At 40.5% G+C, this 18,300-nt stretch overlaps 1 protein-coding gene across 3 annotated transcripts in view; it reads left to right on the top strand.

The window, feature by feature from the left end:
* LCP2 (lymphocyte cytosolic protein 2) overlaps positions 1-18,300 on the top strand; it is an 80,695-nt gene that overhangs the window by 36,070 nt on the left and 26,325 nt on the right. For all 3 annotated transcript variants that reach the window (XM_044453878.1, XM_044453879.1, XM_044453877.1), the window contains 2 exons: positions 15,885-15,950; positions 17,864-17,895. In XM_044453878.1, coding sequence (XP_044309813.1) covers positions 15,885-15,950; positions 17,864-17,895 — 98 coding nt within the window. The remainder of the gene's footprint in view (positions 1-15,884; positions 15,951-17,863; positions 17,896-18,300) is intronic.

Genomic DNA, 18,300 nt, shown 5'->3' with positions numbered 1-18,300 from the left:
GTATTGTCCGTACCCCATTCAGGTCCTTCATCTACAGCCACATGGAGAAGCAGGCTACTAGCTTTTTCGGAGTTCTTATGACGCTAGTAACAAAAATTCCTTCTGCCAAGTAGGTTCTCAGCAAAGTGATGGAATGATCTCCTTCCTCCACAAGCCTATGACAATTCTGTGCTTGCTATGGAGGAAGGGGTTTCCTTTTGCCTGTGGCTAGCATGGAAACCAAGCAGGCTGGTGCATGAGGGATGGCACCATTCATTCTTCCTCTTCCGGCGTATCTACATGGAGATCTTTCTTTCTTCTCTGTGCTTAACAGACACATTGTTAAACATGAGGCGTGCTTAACTGTGTATTTTATCTATTTAGTTTGGAGGAAGGAGGGCAAGAAGGGTATGTGGCCAAGGGTGTCCTTAAACCTTTTGTAGGCTTCGTTCGCATTGATTCAGCTCGTGAGCAATCTCTTCATCTTTGAGGCCATTCAAGCAAAAAAATTTTTTGACATAATGAAAATTTCTCAAAAGCAGTTATTATCAGTCCACTAATTTGCACTATACTACAGTCATAAGTTTCAGTTTAAAATGTTGTACATAATAGTGAACTGGCTTTTCATATCTGCTCATCTGTATAGGCAGCTATCTTGGGTTTCTGCAAGGTAATATCTAGGAACAAAAACTGGTGTGACCCAAGGTTGACCAGTGACTCTTGAAACCTTGACTCTTTCATGGTTTTCTGCTTCTTTCAGCCACTTCTGAAAGAGTAGTCATCTGTCCTTTTTTTTTTTTTTCCAAAAGACTCTCCTGTATTTGAAGGCAATCTTTATTTATTTCAAGTGCTCTCCAGTCCAAGTCTGACTGGAGATAAAGAACCATTAATAGTTAGTCTCTGGACAGCAGTCTGAACAGGTCAGCTGGTCACAGTGATGCGCTCTATGATGAGATGAACTGCATTTCTATTTAAATTATAATACTACTTCCTAAATCAGTATCTATAGCTATAAAATGGGGATATGCAAACTTTATGCAAATCAGCATGTTTCTTTATCCTCCTTTTTGAAGATTCATAAGTGACCACTGTTGCTGACAGAAACCAGGGGTGATATTACACAGAATCATGGATTCTATGGCAGGTGGCCTTGCAGGGTATCTAGTCCAAATCCAGAGCTAGAGCTTCCTCAAAAGAGAGCTTATAACACTTCCTGGAAGACATCCAGTGACAAAGAGCCCCTTCACTGGTTAATTGGTTAATTGGAATGTGTGAAAGTGTTACAGATTTGCCTTCACATCCTAGCTTGTTCTCAAACCATAGTTTAAACCAACCTGGGTTCTCATGGAGCACCCAAAAGCAAAAGATTTCACTTTCCTCCTCTGGTTCAAGAACAAGATTTGGCAAACATCAGACAAGGAAGAGAACAAGCCTGACTTGCACCACCTCTTCACATGGAAAAGTGGGCAAGCCTGACTGAAGCTTATGGTTTTTGTGGCATGAAAGTGTGGTTTCCTCTTGGATGTAAATGGATCCATAGCTCCAGTCTGGACTTGTTAGTGGTGGTTATCATTATATGCACGTTTCAGGCTCATGTACTTCCCTTCACTTTCCAGCATAGCCATAAGGAGGAGATCAGAAGCTTTTGCTTGTGATTATATCCACACACATTGCATCTGAATGCTAAACTGTTATTAATTTTAATTTCTCTTAGGTGAAACAAACCACCTTCATATGTGTTTGAAGTTGATTTGTTTCAATAGTTAAAACTAGCCACAGTTTGTCCAGTTTGGACATTTATTTATTTAGTACATTTCTTGTCCACCTGATAATGAATATTCTTCAAACAGATCATAGCCAGTTACTTTAAATTGCAAGTCATCTGAAGTAGAAGGAAAGCTTGTAAATTCCTGCTGGCTGCACTAGAGGAGGAAGTATGCAAGCTTGAAGCTCACACAGACCTATTATCTTAACAATAAACATAGAAACAGAGCGAGTCAGAAGGGGTCTCCCGGGCCATCTAGTCTGACCCCCAGTTCCAGCCAGCTTCGCTCATGACATGTCTACCATGTGCATGTCTAGCCTATCCTTGAACATCCTCACTGATGGGGCCACAACCATGGAAGCCCATTCCATACCCAGGTAAAAAATTAATGCAGTTTATGGTTTATAACATTGTTTATTGTTAAGTCTAAAGGAGGCTATTTAATAGTTTTAGCATGGTTTTCTGATCTAGTAAAAGAGTTTGACCATCACATTAAGAAAATCTGAGACATATTATTTTGCATGACATTTCTCTTCATTTTGAACATCTTCAGGAACTGAAATGTCCTAATTTCTAAAATCTGTATTAAAGAGATTTCAAATGTATAACAAAGAAGCCCTTTCACCAACATTTTCTACAAAAACTGATGCAATTTATTCTTAGAATTAGCTAGGAACACTAATGTTAAGACCATACATTTAGCCCGGCCAGATCAGATAAAGGTCTATCTAAAACTGGTTCCTGTGATGGCAGCCAGATGGCTTTGTGAACTTATGAGCAGGGCACGAATACACAAACCCTCTCCTATTGTTACTTCCCAACATACTGCTCCTGGACCTCAGAAGCTCATACAGCCATCTTTATTTATTTATTTATTTATTAAAAAATTTCTATGCCGCCCCTTGCCAAAGCCTCGGGGCGGCTTACAACACAATAAAATACAATAAAATACAAAAATAACAATATAAAATAAATAACAATATAAAATTACTAACATCCAGTACTAACATCCATTGACAGATCTCTCCTCCTGGGACTTGTAGGGCCCTGTTATAGTTGCCTAAACTAGTGGTCATAACTATATTTTCTGTTACCAAATCCTATAAATGGTTCTGTGTTATATAAAGGACAACTTATTTTTGCCTTTGCTTCAACTATAGCCATTCAGTCTCATGAGGTGATTTCTAATATTGGGGAAGGGGGTAGGTTTGTCATTCCATTACACCATTTTTAAAATTGACATTTCATTGTCTGCTTCCCAGTTCTTTTGGAGGAAGGCTGATTTTAGGGACAATATTCTGTTAGAAGATTTAAGAACTGTGATGTGGATGCTCATAGAATTGTTTAAATTTTAATCTTAGAACTTCAGTGTGCATCATCTTTATTTAACACAGTTCCTGAGACACAGTTTCTTGCAAGAGAAACAAGCCAACCCTGCTTGGTCAATTTATGTCCAAGATCTGTTTCAGAGTGGATAAATGCAAAATATTCATTTGGTTTCTCTGCAGTCTCATTTTACAATTTTAGATCGCTTTTCTTGTCTAGTGGTCCCACACTCCAGCCCCCTCTCTAGCCAGTTTCCTACCATGGACTTTTAAATAATTGTTTTCTGGTTCTTCTTTATGGTTTTAACAATATACTCCTCAAATTCTTTCTTGGCTAGCCTTTCTATCAACTTATGTTTATTTTATTAGGTTTGGTTCTCTTTATCCAGGCAAGTCTTCCCAAAAGCACCTTTTTCCTTGTATCGCTCCTGTTTGCTAAGATGCTGGACTTTCCTAGTCTGAGATATAAATTCTAGCTCAGCTTCTCTTCATAGAGGGAATTGACATTGTTGACTTCCCCTTACAATTCCTTTTGATTAACCTAATTCTTGAGAAGTTTGTTCTCTGGGAAGTTTGAGAAATTTCCTGTTTAGAAACCTCCCGATTAGGAATTACTGGATAGGATTGATTGAGACCATACTATGTTAAATTAGGCAACCCTGGTGGTATGCTCAAATTACCATGCTCTTCAACTGGCTTTGCGAATTATGAATTTCATGTTGTCCTTGGCCTTATCCAGGCAGTGCTGGGAGGTGTACACCACCTGACATGCCTTCCTCTTGTTCTTTGGAATTGTGAATAAGAATAAATGTAAAACATACCAAACTTTTTGACCTATCCATGTGGAAGGAGGAGATAAAAATATGAGCAATATTTTCCTCAAGCTTTACTGTCTGACCTTATTGTTGATCAATTGCATATGTCCCTTTTGTATTTTATTTTATTTATTTTTCGATTTATATCCTGCCTTTTTCCTACAAAGGGCTCAAGGCAGCTTACATCATTCTCCTCCTCCATCTTATCCCCACAATAACAACCCTGTGAGGTAGGTTGGACTGAGAGTCTGTGACTGGCCCAAAGTCACCCAGTTGGCTCCATGGCTGAGAGGGGACTAGAACCCAGGTCGTCTGAGTCCCAGTCCCATGCTCTTAATTACTGCACCACACTGGCTCTCATTTTATCTTAGCATTGTGGTTTCTATGCTTCCTTTCTTAGGCGCAGATTCACAGGCATTATGCTTAAAATAGTCTAGAAGCAAACAGTTCTTACATGTTATAACTACAGTTGGCCCTCCACTTTCATGCGGATTAGGAACAGAGGACCCCCATGAAAATGGAAGAAATGCAAATATCTCTACCCTCCACATACACCTTAACTCTTAATAGTGTTGTCCATATGTGTCCTGGATCGCTTCCCCTACTCCAGACCTTGGTCTGATCCAGCAGGGCTCCCCTTTTTCATCTATTACATTCTTACATTCTTATCCCCCACCTTCCCTTTCATTCACCAGCACTTCCTCTTTGTGCCAAGGAATGCTGGAGAAATTTTCCTCTCTGGATGGGTGGGCCAAGAAGGCATGCTTCGAGGCCCTCCCTTTCTTGTCTTTCTTTTCTTCTCTCTCTATGGTGATGACGATTTTCTGCAGTAGGATGCAAAACTAAAAAAAAATCCATTTATTTATTTATTATTTATTAATTTAATTTAATTAATTAAATTTAATTAATTTAATTATTTGCCATCAATTTAATTATTGATGGCAAACTCGCAAATAAACAAGTTTGCAAATTATGCCCATGAAAGTCAAGTTTCAACTGTAATCCATCAAAGCCCTTCAAAATTCTGTTGATCCAGGTACAGATGCAAGCAGCTGTCAAACAGACCTGGTCAAATATTAACAAAAGTATCATTAATGGGCATTGGAAAGAAAGAATAAAGAGACACTAATCCCAGCAGACAGACTGAGGAACTAGACTGGGGGATAAGTTTCCTGTATATCACTGGCACTATTGAAGCCCTACCTGACCTAGAACCATAGAATAGTAGAGTTGGGAGGGGCCATGAAGGCCAATGAGTCCAACCCCCTGCTGTTGCAGGACACCACGTTACACCAACCAACACCTGTAGAATACGAAAATGTCCCAGACCACTGACACTGCCTTTTCTAACCACCCAGTCCCTTCTGATACAGCCAGGTCAGGTCCCTGGTTGGCTAGGGAGGAATCTGATCAAACACAGGTGAAAGACTTAAAAATTTTATGACATGGTGGTAGGACAGCAAAAGCAGCTCATACTTCTGCTACTGTTGTGTCCACACAGAATAGACTGGAGATGCTATTCCATGCTGTGCAAGGCCTCCATTTCCAAGATGCTAGAGAGGGGAACTGGAGCAGTTGGTGGCACAGTGTGAACGATTTGTTTCATTCTATGTGGATAAAATTGACTGGATGTACCTTGACTTTGGCTCCAATAGCGGGGCAGGTCAGAGTGACATAAATGCAGCAGCTGCGTGTCCACTTGTTCCAGTTTATGGAAAATAAAGCTGTGGCCAAAGTGTTTGGAAGCAGTGAGGTCACCACCTGTGCGCCACCCTTGCCCTTCTTGGCTGGTGAAATCCACTTGTACTGTGGCCTATTTGTGTGTGCATCGGAGAGGGAGGTGTTCCTTCTTGCCTAAGAGACAGTAATAAGACCTTCATTAAACAAAACCTTCTCTAGTATCAAGAGATCCATCTAACTATAAGCAAGTTTCAAACATGCCATTTTTTTAGATAAAGTGATTAAGAAAGTGGTGCTTTTATAACTCCAAATGCATCTCGATAAACATGATTATCCGGACCCTTCTCAATCTGGCTTTCAGACAGGATATGGGATTGAGATTGCTCTGGTTACCCTGGTGGATGACCTATATCAGGAGAGGATGTAGAAATGGAACCCTATTCCGTCTCTTGATGGCCTCTAATACCAACAAGTATGGTATTGTTATGGACCATGGGCTTGGAGATGCTATTTTGCAGTGGTTCCAGGCTGTTTTCAGAAGGTGGTGCAGGAAAATTGATGTTTGACTACATAGTGACTGACTTGTGATGTATCCAAGATTCAATCTTGTCCCCTACACTGTTTAATATCTACGTGAAGCACCGAAGGAGGTCATTTGGTGCTATCAATAGATCAATGACATCCTGTTCTATTGCTCTTTGTCACCTAACACCAAGAAAACAGTAAAAATCCTTGAATATTGCTTGGGTTTGAAAATGGACTGGATGAGAGTAAAAAAAGCCAAGTTAAAAAAAAAAACCAGGTGAGACTGAAGGAACTGGGTCTCTTCAGCCTGGAGAAGAGCAGACTCAGAGGGGATCTGTTGGCAACATACAGGTATGTGAGGCGATGTCATACGGAGGTGGGTAGAGACCTGTGCTCCCCTGCAGAGGAAGGCAGGACTCGCTCCAATAGAGCAAAGCTCAGGGAGCCGAGGTTCCATTTGGATGCCAGGAAGTATTTCCTGACAGTTAGGACACCGAGGGTGTGGAATGGGCTTCCACGAGAGGTCGTTGAGGCCCCATCGGTGGATGTTCAAGGATAGGCTGGATGTCCACATGGTGGGCATGTCGTGAGCGGAGCCAGCTGGTGCTGGAGGTCAGACTAGATGGCCCAGGAGACCCCTTCTGACTTGCTCTGTTTCTATGTTTCTATTGTTGGTCAGTAGAAAGACTGGTTCAGGGATTAGAATGCAACCTGTTACGGAAGCAGTTGTGCTTCCTCTAAAGAACAAGCTTTCAGGATCAAGGGAGTGCTCCTGGATCCCGGAAGAGTGTCCAGAAGCTTCAGTTGTTGCAAAATTAGTAGCTGAGATCTTGAGATCTGAAAGACATGCACTGGTTGCCAGTTTAAATCTTTAAAGCCCTGAACAGCTCAGGACTTGGCTATCTCAGGATATTTACATCTGTAGGAGAGGACATTTTGAGGTCACCATGACCCACAGAGATGTGTTTGTCAGGCACACATGAAAGGGCTTTCTCTTGTATTGCTCCCAAACCGTGAACTGTGCTCTTGCAAAAACTATGATTTCCCTCCATTATTTTTCTGTTAGAATGCAAAGATGCTTCTTTTCAATTCAGCCCCTTAAAATGCCTTGTTTAATGTTTTGGTGTTTAACTATGCTTCATGGTGGTGTTTTTTATTTCATTTTGTTTTAAATTGATAAACACTGCACTAGTGGCTCTTTAGCAAATGAGGTAGCATATGCTTTCTAATAATGAACAAATGTGTTCACAGCAGCCTTTCATGTCCACAGTTCCATTTCTATCAGGAGAGATATTCATGGAAGACAAGTTTCCATATGCTGCTGAATCAGGGTACTTTTCGAGCCATGTTTGAACTTGTTTATAGCAGGCTGGGGGAGGTGGTGGAGAAGAGGAGCTCCAGCCAAAAAAAGGCTGCCCAGGCTGCTGGAGGCTAGTATACCAACTTTGTTCCTCTTTGGGCAGAATAATTGGGCAGAATAACCTGGCTGCTGTTCTCCATACTCTTGGAATCTCTCATTTTAATTACTGCAGTCACTGTTGTATGTGGAGCTGCCTTTGAAAATGGTCTAGAAACAACAGCTGGTCCAAAATAGGGCAGTGAGACTGTTAATGGGAGCTGGCTGGTATGATCCTGTTACAGCAGTGCTATAAGCTATGCTCACAGTATGCTGATAGTACAAAGCCCTAAATGGGTCTGGGTTAGTTGAAGGTTCATAGAATAGGAGAGCTGGAAGAGGCCATGAAGGCCCCCAGGTCCAACCCCTGCTGGTGCAGGACACCAATTCACACCATCTCACTCAGATAGTTGTCCAGATTATTTTTGAATGTCTCCAGTGTGGGAGAGTCCACCACCTCTCTGGGCAGCTGGTTCCACTGTGGTATTGATCATCACCTCTCATATACACCTGCTCTTAGATCACCATCAGAGGCCCTTCTCTGAATGCCTGCCCCACTAACCAGAGGTAGGTGGCTACTAAGGAAAAGGTCCCTTTCAGTGAAGGCATCTGGTTGTGGAATGCCCTCCTCCAAGAGCTTTCCTCATTATTTTATTTACTTATTTATTTAAAACTTTTATATGCCGTCACCACATGCCTCATGCCTATGTTGTGTTTTTGGTTTCCTTATTTTGGTTTTTGATTATTTTGTAAATGGGCTATAAAAAAGTGATGCTAATGAATGAATGAATGTCTTGATTACATTTTTAATCCAACTCCTTCCAAGAAGCTCAGAACAGCATACATAAGACTCTTTTCTCTCATTTTGCCCTCACCTTGTTTATTCATTTAAATTAAAATGCAATAAACCAGTTTTTAAAAGAAAATGGTGAGTGGAAATGTTTTAAATAGTTTATAGAACCAAGTGGTGATAACACACAAAATAGTGGCCACATTAAAACATATTGCCATCAACTTTTGTTTTTTGGGGTTACTTTTTAAAACAATTCAGCTTGACAGGACTAGAGTCTTTTATTTATTTTTATTTTTTAATACATCTCCACCTGAGAGCACAAAGACTTAAGAGAAAAACCTAGATAGATTGGGAGCAACCATTAATAAGGCCTTGACTTGTTGTGAACTAGATGACATTTTCAAACACTCTGCAAACACTAACTTCTCATAGTATACAGTGACTTATTTATTTATTCAATTTGTAGGTCATCCTATAGCCTAAGGTAATATACATAATTCAGCAATTGCAATAAAACCAATGTTAAAACCAAATGATTGAAGAAATTGAAAGAACAGTTTTAAAGGAGCAACATTATTTAAAAAAAATTAAAAAGAATACATGACCAAGGAACTAAAATGCAGAGCACTAAACATATCATTAAAAATAAAGCAAACAAAAGTTTTAAAATTAATGTATTACTGGTTGGAGAAAATGGAATATCTCGAAGGATGCTTTATATGCTGTAAGCATTTTTAATGATACTCCTATCTTGATCATCTATTCATGTATAATGCCTTTAGGGAGTAGGGATGTCTGATGCGTAAAATTTGAGTGGCTGAAGCAAGTTGCCACTTGCTCTGTTTATTTCAGGAGATGCTCCCATTCCTTTTCGGGGGATACCAAGGAATTAACTTGCTTCCCTGCCTCCCTTCTCACAAACCCATCTCCATCAGAAGAGCTGGAATGCCTCAAACTCAGGCAAGCTCATTACTTCCCATGTCACCCTCTAAATTCGAGACAAGTCCCTGAGGTACTCTTAGAGAATGGAAAGTAAGGCACCCCCTCCAACGCTCTTCTGACTCCACTCCATTGAAGGACTGGGATAGACTTCCCAAAGTCTTCTTACCTCCAGGTTTAATGGGCCAATCTGCCAAAAGGAGAAGAGACCCTGGGTTATCCCCTTCCCATGTTTCCAGATGAGAAATTTGCATGGAGGAAGAGAGGGAGAGAATGAGAGAGGAGCACCTGCCTCTTGTCCTTCTCTCACCCTCCATACGAACCCACACCCCACCCTCTTCTGTTTCCAGCCAGCATTTCATGCCTTGAAATACCTCATTCTGTGTATATACTGTACATATACTATTGCTTATGGGACTTTGTTTATACAAGTTACTCATATTAGAAGAGGCATTTTTCCTTGCCTCTTCATCCTATCAAAGCTTTCCCCCTAACCTCCTTTCTCTAGTTTGTAGGCTACTGCTACACAGTAAGACAATAAAGGTCAAGATTTTAAAACAGCAGCAAAAATTACAGGCCAGTTAGCTTAACATCCATTCCCACTAAACTTTGTGAAAGCATAATTGAGGATAGAATCAGTAAACACACAGAGGAACAAGTTCTGATAAGAGAAGGATCAGCCTGGCTTCTGCAAAGGGAAGTCTTGTCTCACACACCTATTGGAGTTTTTTGAGAGTGTCAACAAGCATGTAGACAGGGGTCTGATCCAGTAGACATTGTTTATTTGGGTTTCCAAAGTGCTTTTGACAAAGTCTCTCACCAAAGGCTCCTAAGTATTCTTAGCAGCCATGGAATAAAAAGGCTGCGTATGTGGTGGTGGCGGCGGCATTGGCAGGGTCCTCCTATGGATCAGAAACTGGTTAATGAGCAGAATCCCAATGGAGAGAGGTCACTGTTGGACAGGTTTATGGATTGGACAGGTTCATGGCTACTCACATCCCTTGCTTTGTTGTACCTCCTTGGCCAGAGGTGGCCTGTCTGCATACACCAGCTGCTGAGGAGCTTGGGCAGGCAGGAGTCTTGCTTGAACAATCCTCTGGCAGCTGGTTTGCCACCATGTTTACTGAACGTTGGACTAGATGGACCCTTGGTCTGATCCCACATGGCTTTTCTTATGTCCTTCTGTTACCAAGTACCTCGAAGGGGGACACTGTTTCTGTGGCATCCCATTAATTCTTACATTTATTTATTTATGAAATTTATATGCCATCCAATTACCAGCATCTCTGGACAGCTAACAACATAAATAGATTAACAACCCACTCTAGCTGCAAATTCAATATTAAAATTCAATATTAAGACATATTAAAATATTGATTAAATGAAAAGGTCTTAACCCGGCGCTGAAAAACATATAATGATGGCACCAGGCGGACCTCTCTGGGGAGCTCATTCCATAGTCGGGGCGCCACCACAGAGAAGGCCCTCCTCCGGGTGCTGTGTCTCCTAATTTCTTTCATAGATGGCTTCTGTTGCCGATCTCAGGGGGCAGGAGAGCAAACAGGGAAAAAGTTGTTCCTTAAGGTACATGATGTGTTCCTTCATAATTGGGAGGCTTCTAAAAGAGTCTCTTTGAAATGAGTCATGAGTAGTGCTGTAGGCAGACACTTTCTGTTAGGATCATAAGTCATGCATTTGCAGACAATCTCAGGAAGACCCATCTGGAAAGTTCCATCTGCTTAGTGGCACTGATGTCACATTCATGTTGACAAATGCCACCTACTTTTCCTGGAAAGCTGCTGCTTTGTTTCCATGTGAAAAAAGCACCTTCAGTAATGTAATTCTGGTGCTGTGATGGGATTACAGCATCCAGGCTTTGTCACTTTCGTCTAGTCCTTTTGCCAGGGCATTCTGGCAAAATGGATGGTGAACATAAAGTTATCTGAGCAACTCTGTGGGGCACATCAGGCTGCAAATGCAGCTGACCACCTCAGGTTCCCTCCATGAGCTTCATGGCTGAAAGGGCAGTTGAATCTGGCTCTTTCTCATCCAACTCCAGCACCATGTCATATTTATCCATACCCTATTATAAGTTATGCTATAACCTTTATCAGCTTTGACTGATTTACCAACCATGCCCCTATTTGGACAGGCAGAATATGCTCCCCAGAGAGGTAAGCCTGGTGCAATCCCTGCTGTCTTTTCGGTGCCAGGTAAAACACTTTCACTTTCCAGCTATTTACTAGTTAATTTTGTTGTGTTTTATTATCTGCTGAGCCAGTTTGAAAGATTGTTTATTATTTGCTGCTGTGGCAGGAGTCGGGGCGGGGTCAAATTACTGTGTCTGCTACGGTATGTTGTCCTATGGTTGTTGCCTTGTTGCATTGTTTTAGCCTTATTGTCTACTCAGTATGAGTATTTTATAAATTTATATTTGATTTTAGATTTGTAAACTGCTCTGTACCAGTAGGCTATATGACAGTATATAAATGTACTTAATAAACAAACATACAAAGTATATAAAATAGCATGAATACATAAAACCTGAAATATGTGACATGAGGAAACCTCACTATTTGCTTCCAGAAGGATTTGTTCAAAATGGTAACTGGAAAAACAAGCCAGCAAATTCTGTACTCCTCTATAGCAAGCTACATTCTTCAACCTCTCACCTAAAGTCTTGGGCTTGGAGTCAGGTTCCAGGCAGAGTGGAGTGCTGGCTAAATCACAGACTCAGTCTGTTTCTCATTTCTAAGATGGAAGCTATGTGGGGCTCACCTCAGGAACTGAGCTAGTCAGTATGTAGATATTCAAATTTGGAAGAGGGATGAGAATTTTAGCTATTCTACCTCATAATATTCTTTTGAAATAATTGCACTGGTTTACGTATTTGATCCTTGTTTATTCGCAAAGACACCATTTTAATGCACATAAATTTATTTTCTTTACAATTACATTTATATCCCAACATTTATTCCCAAGGAATACAAGGACACTGAAAGGTAGATTAGACTGAGAGTCAGTGCTTGGTCCAAAGTCATGCAGGAAGTTAGATGATTGTGTAGCTGTGTATTTCAGCCCCAGATAAAATGTTTGGAAAAGGTCCATATAAGGCTGAGAGACTGACAAATTAAGATTGTCTCCTATTTCCTGAGAAGGGGTTTAGAGTGAGCAGAAAGCATGAGTTGTATAGCAAAGCAACAAAAAGCTGCCATTTTGAAAATCCATCTTGAGGTATGTGCAACATATTAGGGTTAGAGATAAAATCCAGGATAGTGTTAGGAAAAGAAAACAAGAGATAAGATTAGAAAAACAGGGAATTCCACCAATGTCTAGAGGCTTCAAAGGTGATCAGAGCAGGCAGAAAGAGGGAGCTGGCAAAAGAAATCGCATTAAACCATGCCTTTTGAAAATATGCTTTGAGGCATGCATATTTCAGCCCCAAACAGGCAGTAAAGAAAAGGTTCATGTTAGAGTGAGGGCTCAAAAATTAAGCACCTCTCCTGTGTCCTGAGAGTTGGAAGGAGTTTAGAGTGGGCAGAAAGCATGAGCTGAGCAGAAAAACAACCCAAAGCTGGTGTTTTGAAAATCTACCTGGAGGTCTGTGGATTTCAGCACAAATTAGGGTTGGGTTAAATTCCAGGTTAGGCTTAGGGTTGGAAAAATGGAAAATACCACGAACTAGACACATTCAAAAGTTCGGAGAGGGCAGAAAGAGAGAGGTAGCAAGAAAACTGAATATCATTCTGGAAATAAGTGTGTTTTAGCACCACATTAGCGTGACAATTAAATGCTCAGTTGGGATTAGGTATAGCAAACCTGGGGACCCAACCAACCTGTAGAAGTATTAAATGAGCTCAGGGTGGACAGAAAGAGTGACAGGGCAAAAAAAATCCCGCTAGACCTGCACTTTCGAAAATCTGCAATGACGCATGTGTATTTAGTACAGCTAATGGCCTACTTAGCAAATTTCCCTGTATGGGTGCAGGATTGAAAAAAGGACTTCCTGTCTCATGTCCTATAACACGAAACGGATGTGGGAGGTGCAGAGGAGACCTCAGATGCGAAGAAAAATGATCCAACACGTGCTTTTTTGAAGCTCCATCTAGACCTAGGGGATATGTTGTGACCTAGGGGATATGTGGTGAGCCGCCCCGAGGCTTTGGCGAATGGGGCGGCATAGAAATGTTTTAAATAAATAAATAAATAAATAAAATATTACCTCCAAATTAATGGTGGGGTTAAATTTCAGATTTTGGTTAGAGTTAGAAAACCTTGGTTCCCCTCGAATCATTACAAGTATTCAATGGTTCAGAGTGGGAAAAAAGAGAGAAAGGGCAAGAAAAATCCCACTGGACTTTAACTTTGGAAATCTGCATTGAGGCATGGGAGTTTTGGACCCTGAGAGGATATTAGGGAAATGTCCCTGTAGGGCCATAAGTCAGATGTCCATACACTTTCAATAGGTTTGCAGAAGGCAGAAAGCCCTAGCAGAGCCGAAAAAGAACACATCAGCCGGTCTTCTGAAAATCCATTTATCTCTATGGGGATTTGATCTCCAAATTAGGTTAGGGTTAAATTCCAGCCTAGGGTTAGGGTTACAAAAACCACATTCCTCTCCACTCTCTAGAGGTGTTAATTGTGCTCAGGGTGGTAAGAAAGAGCAATATGGCCAGTAAAATCCCGCAGGACTTTCACTTTTGGAAATCTGCACTGGGGTTTGAGAGTTTCAGCCCCTGGCCGGATATTTTGAAAATGTCCTGAAGGGCTGAAAGTGCAAGGTTTAGTGGGATTTTTCTTGTCCAGTCACTCTTCCTGCCTGCTCTGAACACTTCTGAATCCACTTGACATTGGTTGGGTCCCTGATTTGTTTTAACCCAAACCCTAGCCTCAATTTGAAGCCAAACCATAGCTTTGTACTAAACTTTGTACTAAACTAGATACACATCAAGGCAGATTTTCCAAACCTCAGCTTTCAGATGATTTTTCTGCAAAGTTCCTGCTTTCTGCCCTCTCTAAACCCCCTTCTGGTTTCAGGGCATAGCTTAGGATCTTCATTTTCTGAACCCTCACCCTTATATGAACCATTGCCAAAAGGGTCATATGGGACTGAAATATCTCAAGGCAGATTTTCAATGCATTCTGAAAATCCATCTTGAGATATAGTTCATCTAATTCCAGGAATGCCTAGGTTTATACTTCTGGTCAGCCACTGAACTAGCTCACCAGGGGACAGTTTCCTTCCATCAATTTAACCTACTTCACAAGGATCATGGAATATAGGTTTATCCTACCTTGAAACAGGCTGAACCCCCTTGAAAGTTGTATGGATACTTGGCAACACCAGAATCTCCACCCATGCCTGCAGCTCATCAGCCCCACTTCACAGGGCTTTCAGGAGGTTCCCTCAAGCAATCAGGTGAATCCTGGAAGGTAGTGCAGTGAAAGGAGGAGGCAGAAAAGCACTCTTGCATAGGCAGATGTCCACCAATCTCAGTACCAAGCATTGGGCTCACTGCATTATCTTCTGGATATGTATGCTGAGTCATTGTTCCTGTATCATTATTTGTTATTTCTTTGCTGCCCTTCTTGCCTTTGCATGTAGGATACATTTGAAAATCTTAAATGATCCTAACTAGTAATAATTTCAGTAACATGCAAATAATTTCTAGAATAATTCCTTGTGTAACAGAAGTAGCATCACATTGCGTGTGTGTGATGGCATATGATATTTCTGCTGCTTTTTAGACAATCAGGAGCCTAGAAAGGAGATGATGCAACGGAATATAATTGGTTTCATTACATGCAAATGTAAACTATAAAAAAGCCTAGAGAAATTGAAGCTGTCCTTTTTCATTATCCAAATCTTATTTAAAACATTTTCTCTCTCCTACTTTTTGGTTCTCTCCATTTTGTTAGTACACATGCTGCTGGTTTGTTCCTGCTTGGCTCCTCCCACTCAGACAAGCCACTAAAGGCACAATCCTATGCATGTTTATTCAAAAAAAATGTCCTGTAACTCCCAGCATTCCCCAGCTGGCTAATCAGAACTTGAAAGTTTACCATTCTGTCTGAAACAGGACTTCTAGCTTGTTGCATCCTCTGCCTACCAGAAGAAAGAACAAGTCCTAGTTTGCTATCCCCTGGAACTCTGGCTTATCATTCCATGCAGATGAGGCCAATTGGTGCCTCTAAGAATTAATTGCATGTCTTGATGTATGTGCACTGAATATGAATTGATGTTCATTTAATGAATGGAGTCAGCTACTAAATTAGTTCCTGATAATTCTTTACTCCTTCCCTACCTCATTATACAACAACATGTTAAGGCTGCCATGCTAGTAGAATAGTAATTGCTATACTAATTGGGGACAGTAATTGCTCAGTGTGTGGGCTTTAACTATCCTAATATTACACCATAACTCCACTTAACTGAGGGCTTGCTTGCTACAGAGTAATGTAAAGCATAACAATGTATCCAGCTGACTGTCTTTCACTCCCTTCCCAAAATCAAATTCATCCATAATTCAGCTGTTTGAATTTACCATGAAGAAATGCTAGGGGACAAGATCTCTAGCACATTTAAGATTAGCTTTGGTTAAATCAGCAGAGATGCTTCCTTCCTCACTGTTATCTAACGGCATATTCTTTGTTTGTTTACTCTTAGGATTTTAAGCAAGCTAAGTCAAGAAATAAACCGACATGAAGAAAAAAGAAGTTTCTTTCCAAAACGGTAACAAAAGTAGCTTGACATTTTATTGTTGTTAATTGTGTCATAATTATTGAGTACCATTGTGTGGTAGGTTGGAATATGTACAGAGACTATACATAGAAGTACAGGAGCTCAGCTTTAAATTATATAGCAGAACTAATTGTATAACTTAGTGTAGGCAAAGTATGGTGTTTAAATAACTAGCTGAATAGCAACAAAAAGTTTTATAAGCCCTTGATCAATATGAAAGCTTTAAGAAGAACTTGAATTTTGTTGTTTACTTCACAAAGCCAAATTACTGGAATTAGAATATTTTAATTAAGCTCTTGAAAAGAAATAGACATGTATTGGTACATAGACATCACAATTTTAGCTCTAACAATTCAATAATTTCCCCCCAAATCCTCACAGGTAGGGATATACGTATTTATATTTATGATAATTAATGAGAATTAGCATAAATCTCCCCCTAAGGTGAAAAAAGCCAGCCCACAAGTCTGTGGAATCATCCTGGTGCAAAAAAGCCATTATGGAATCTGCAGGTCCAAACTTTGAAATCCTCTGAACCTGTTGCAGATTTGTCCAATATCCATTCTCCTAAGGCAGCACTTTGGACTGAAAGCAGCTTGAGGAGGCAATCTATACTTCATCCTGGGACTGTATCTCATTTGTATCCCAGGATTTATAGACAGAGTACATGTTTAAGGAGATTCTTGAATCCCTCTACATATTTCTGAGAGGAACACAATCTTCAACAAGTCTGCTCTTTTGAAAGTGTGATCTTGGGTGCTTACTTGTGAGTTTATGAGCAAATTAACAGTGTTCAAACCTACTGAGGCAAGTGACAAGCTGAGGCAGGAAATAGACATGGGGTGGGGGGGGGCTGTGAGAGCAAAACAGTAGCCCTGCATCTCTACTCCTTGATCTTCTGGTAACATAATATTCAGAAGCACTACTAGCCTGAAATATGCCCTTGCCTCAGAACAGTAGCTGATGAAGTAGAGCTAAGTTAGGGCATTTTACCGGGCAGTGGTATAATGTTACATGCTTAATGAACAAGCTAAACAAATTAATAGATGCTCTTCACAATAGCAATGTAGAAATCAAATCCAAATCCATCTATATGGCAATCCTGAGCGCAGTACTTGAAGTAAGTGTCATGTCATCAGTTCAGGATTCAGTTCACTGGCTTGATTCCAGTTTCTTGTCTTTTTTGAAGCTTCTGCTTATTTAGTGGTGAAGAGAGCATGCGCAGACTCTGCACAAAACAATGGACAGGAAAACAGTATATCCTCCCTTCCCTGCTCCACCCCACTATCAGAGAAGGTGTATGCAGCCAGGATATTGCTGGCTGGTAGAAGCAGCAGATGTTCTAGACATCCCTCTTTTCTGCTTGGAGACAACCAAGTTGATAATTCCTGCCTCATTTCATGTGGCCCGTGAGAAGGAAAGGGTCCACCACCACCCCAGTTTTATTAAATAGAATCATCCCCTTTCTGGACATGTAATGCACACTATCAGTTTGGATCCCTGAGTTTTTATTACTAAGCTGTATAATGTGTGCCTTCACAGGCTGTCCAATAGAAATCTGTTTGCACTATTGTGAAAAGTGGTGCAAAGCAATACCATAAAGCATCATCACATGATGACAAATCTGAAAGATGCACATGGAACCAGACTAGGATTCACAAAGCAGAGTTATCACACTTCTAAGCCTATTACGAACTAGCCACCGACCTTCTTCTAGCATTTCTGTTTTGGGTATTCTGCATCAGGAAAAGACTTAATTTACACTTTACACTTTGAGGTACTATATATTTTGGCACATTTTGCCAGTGCAACCAGAGTTAAAATATTGGTGCATATGATGAATGTTTAGTTAGTAATTAAGGTATGAAGCATTAATTTGCTTATTTTCCTTCAAATCACTACAGGACACAAATACAAAAGGCTCCTGAAAATACAGGTAACAGCACTTGCTATTGTGTATATACTTCTATCCACCCTTCAAACGCTATCCTAGCCACATTCGGTTTTGTTCAAAAGTTTTCTGAGTATGTGAGCTGGATCCAAGCTAAGCCATTGCACTGAAGTCTATTTAAATCAATTTAAATAGTTAAATTTAAACTATGTTATGATTTTGATTATTAATCTAAACCTGTGACAACAAAAAGGGAAAATATATTGTATCAAGGTATATAATAAAAATGTACACACATGATGCTATTGTAAAGTCATGCACCAACCAGGTTCAGTCACGCCTATATCCACGTTAGCCAAAATAAGTACAAGATATGTGACTTCAGTCTTCCTTACGGTACCACCCCTTCCTTCCCTTCCTGGCACACCACAATAACCCAAGAAGTTTTCA

Source organism: Varanus komodoensis, unplaced genomic scaffold, assembly GCF_004798865.1.
Source record: "Varanus komodoensis strain SLA01 unplaced genomic scaffold, ASM479886v1 scaffold7_1, whole genome shotgun sequence".
NCBI classification, from domain to species: Eukaryota; Metazoa; Chordata; class Lepidosauria; order Squamata; family Varanidae; genus Varanus; species Varanus komodoensis.
Note: the sequence above shows the minus strand (reverse complement) of the source record. Positions and strands in the feature narration are given on the sequence as shown.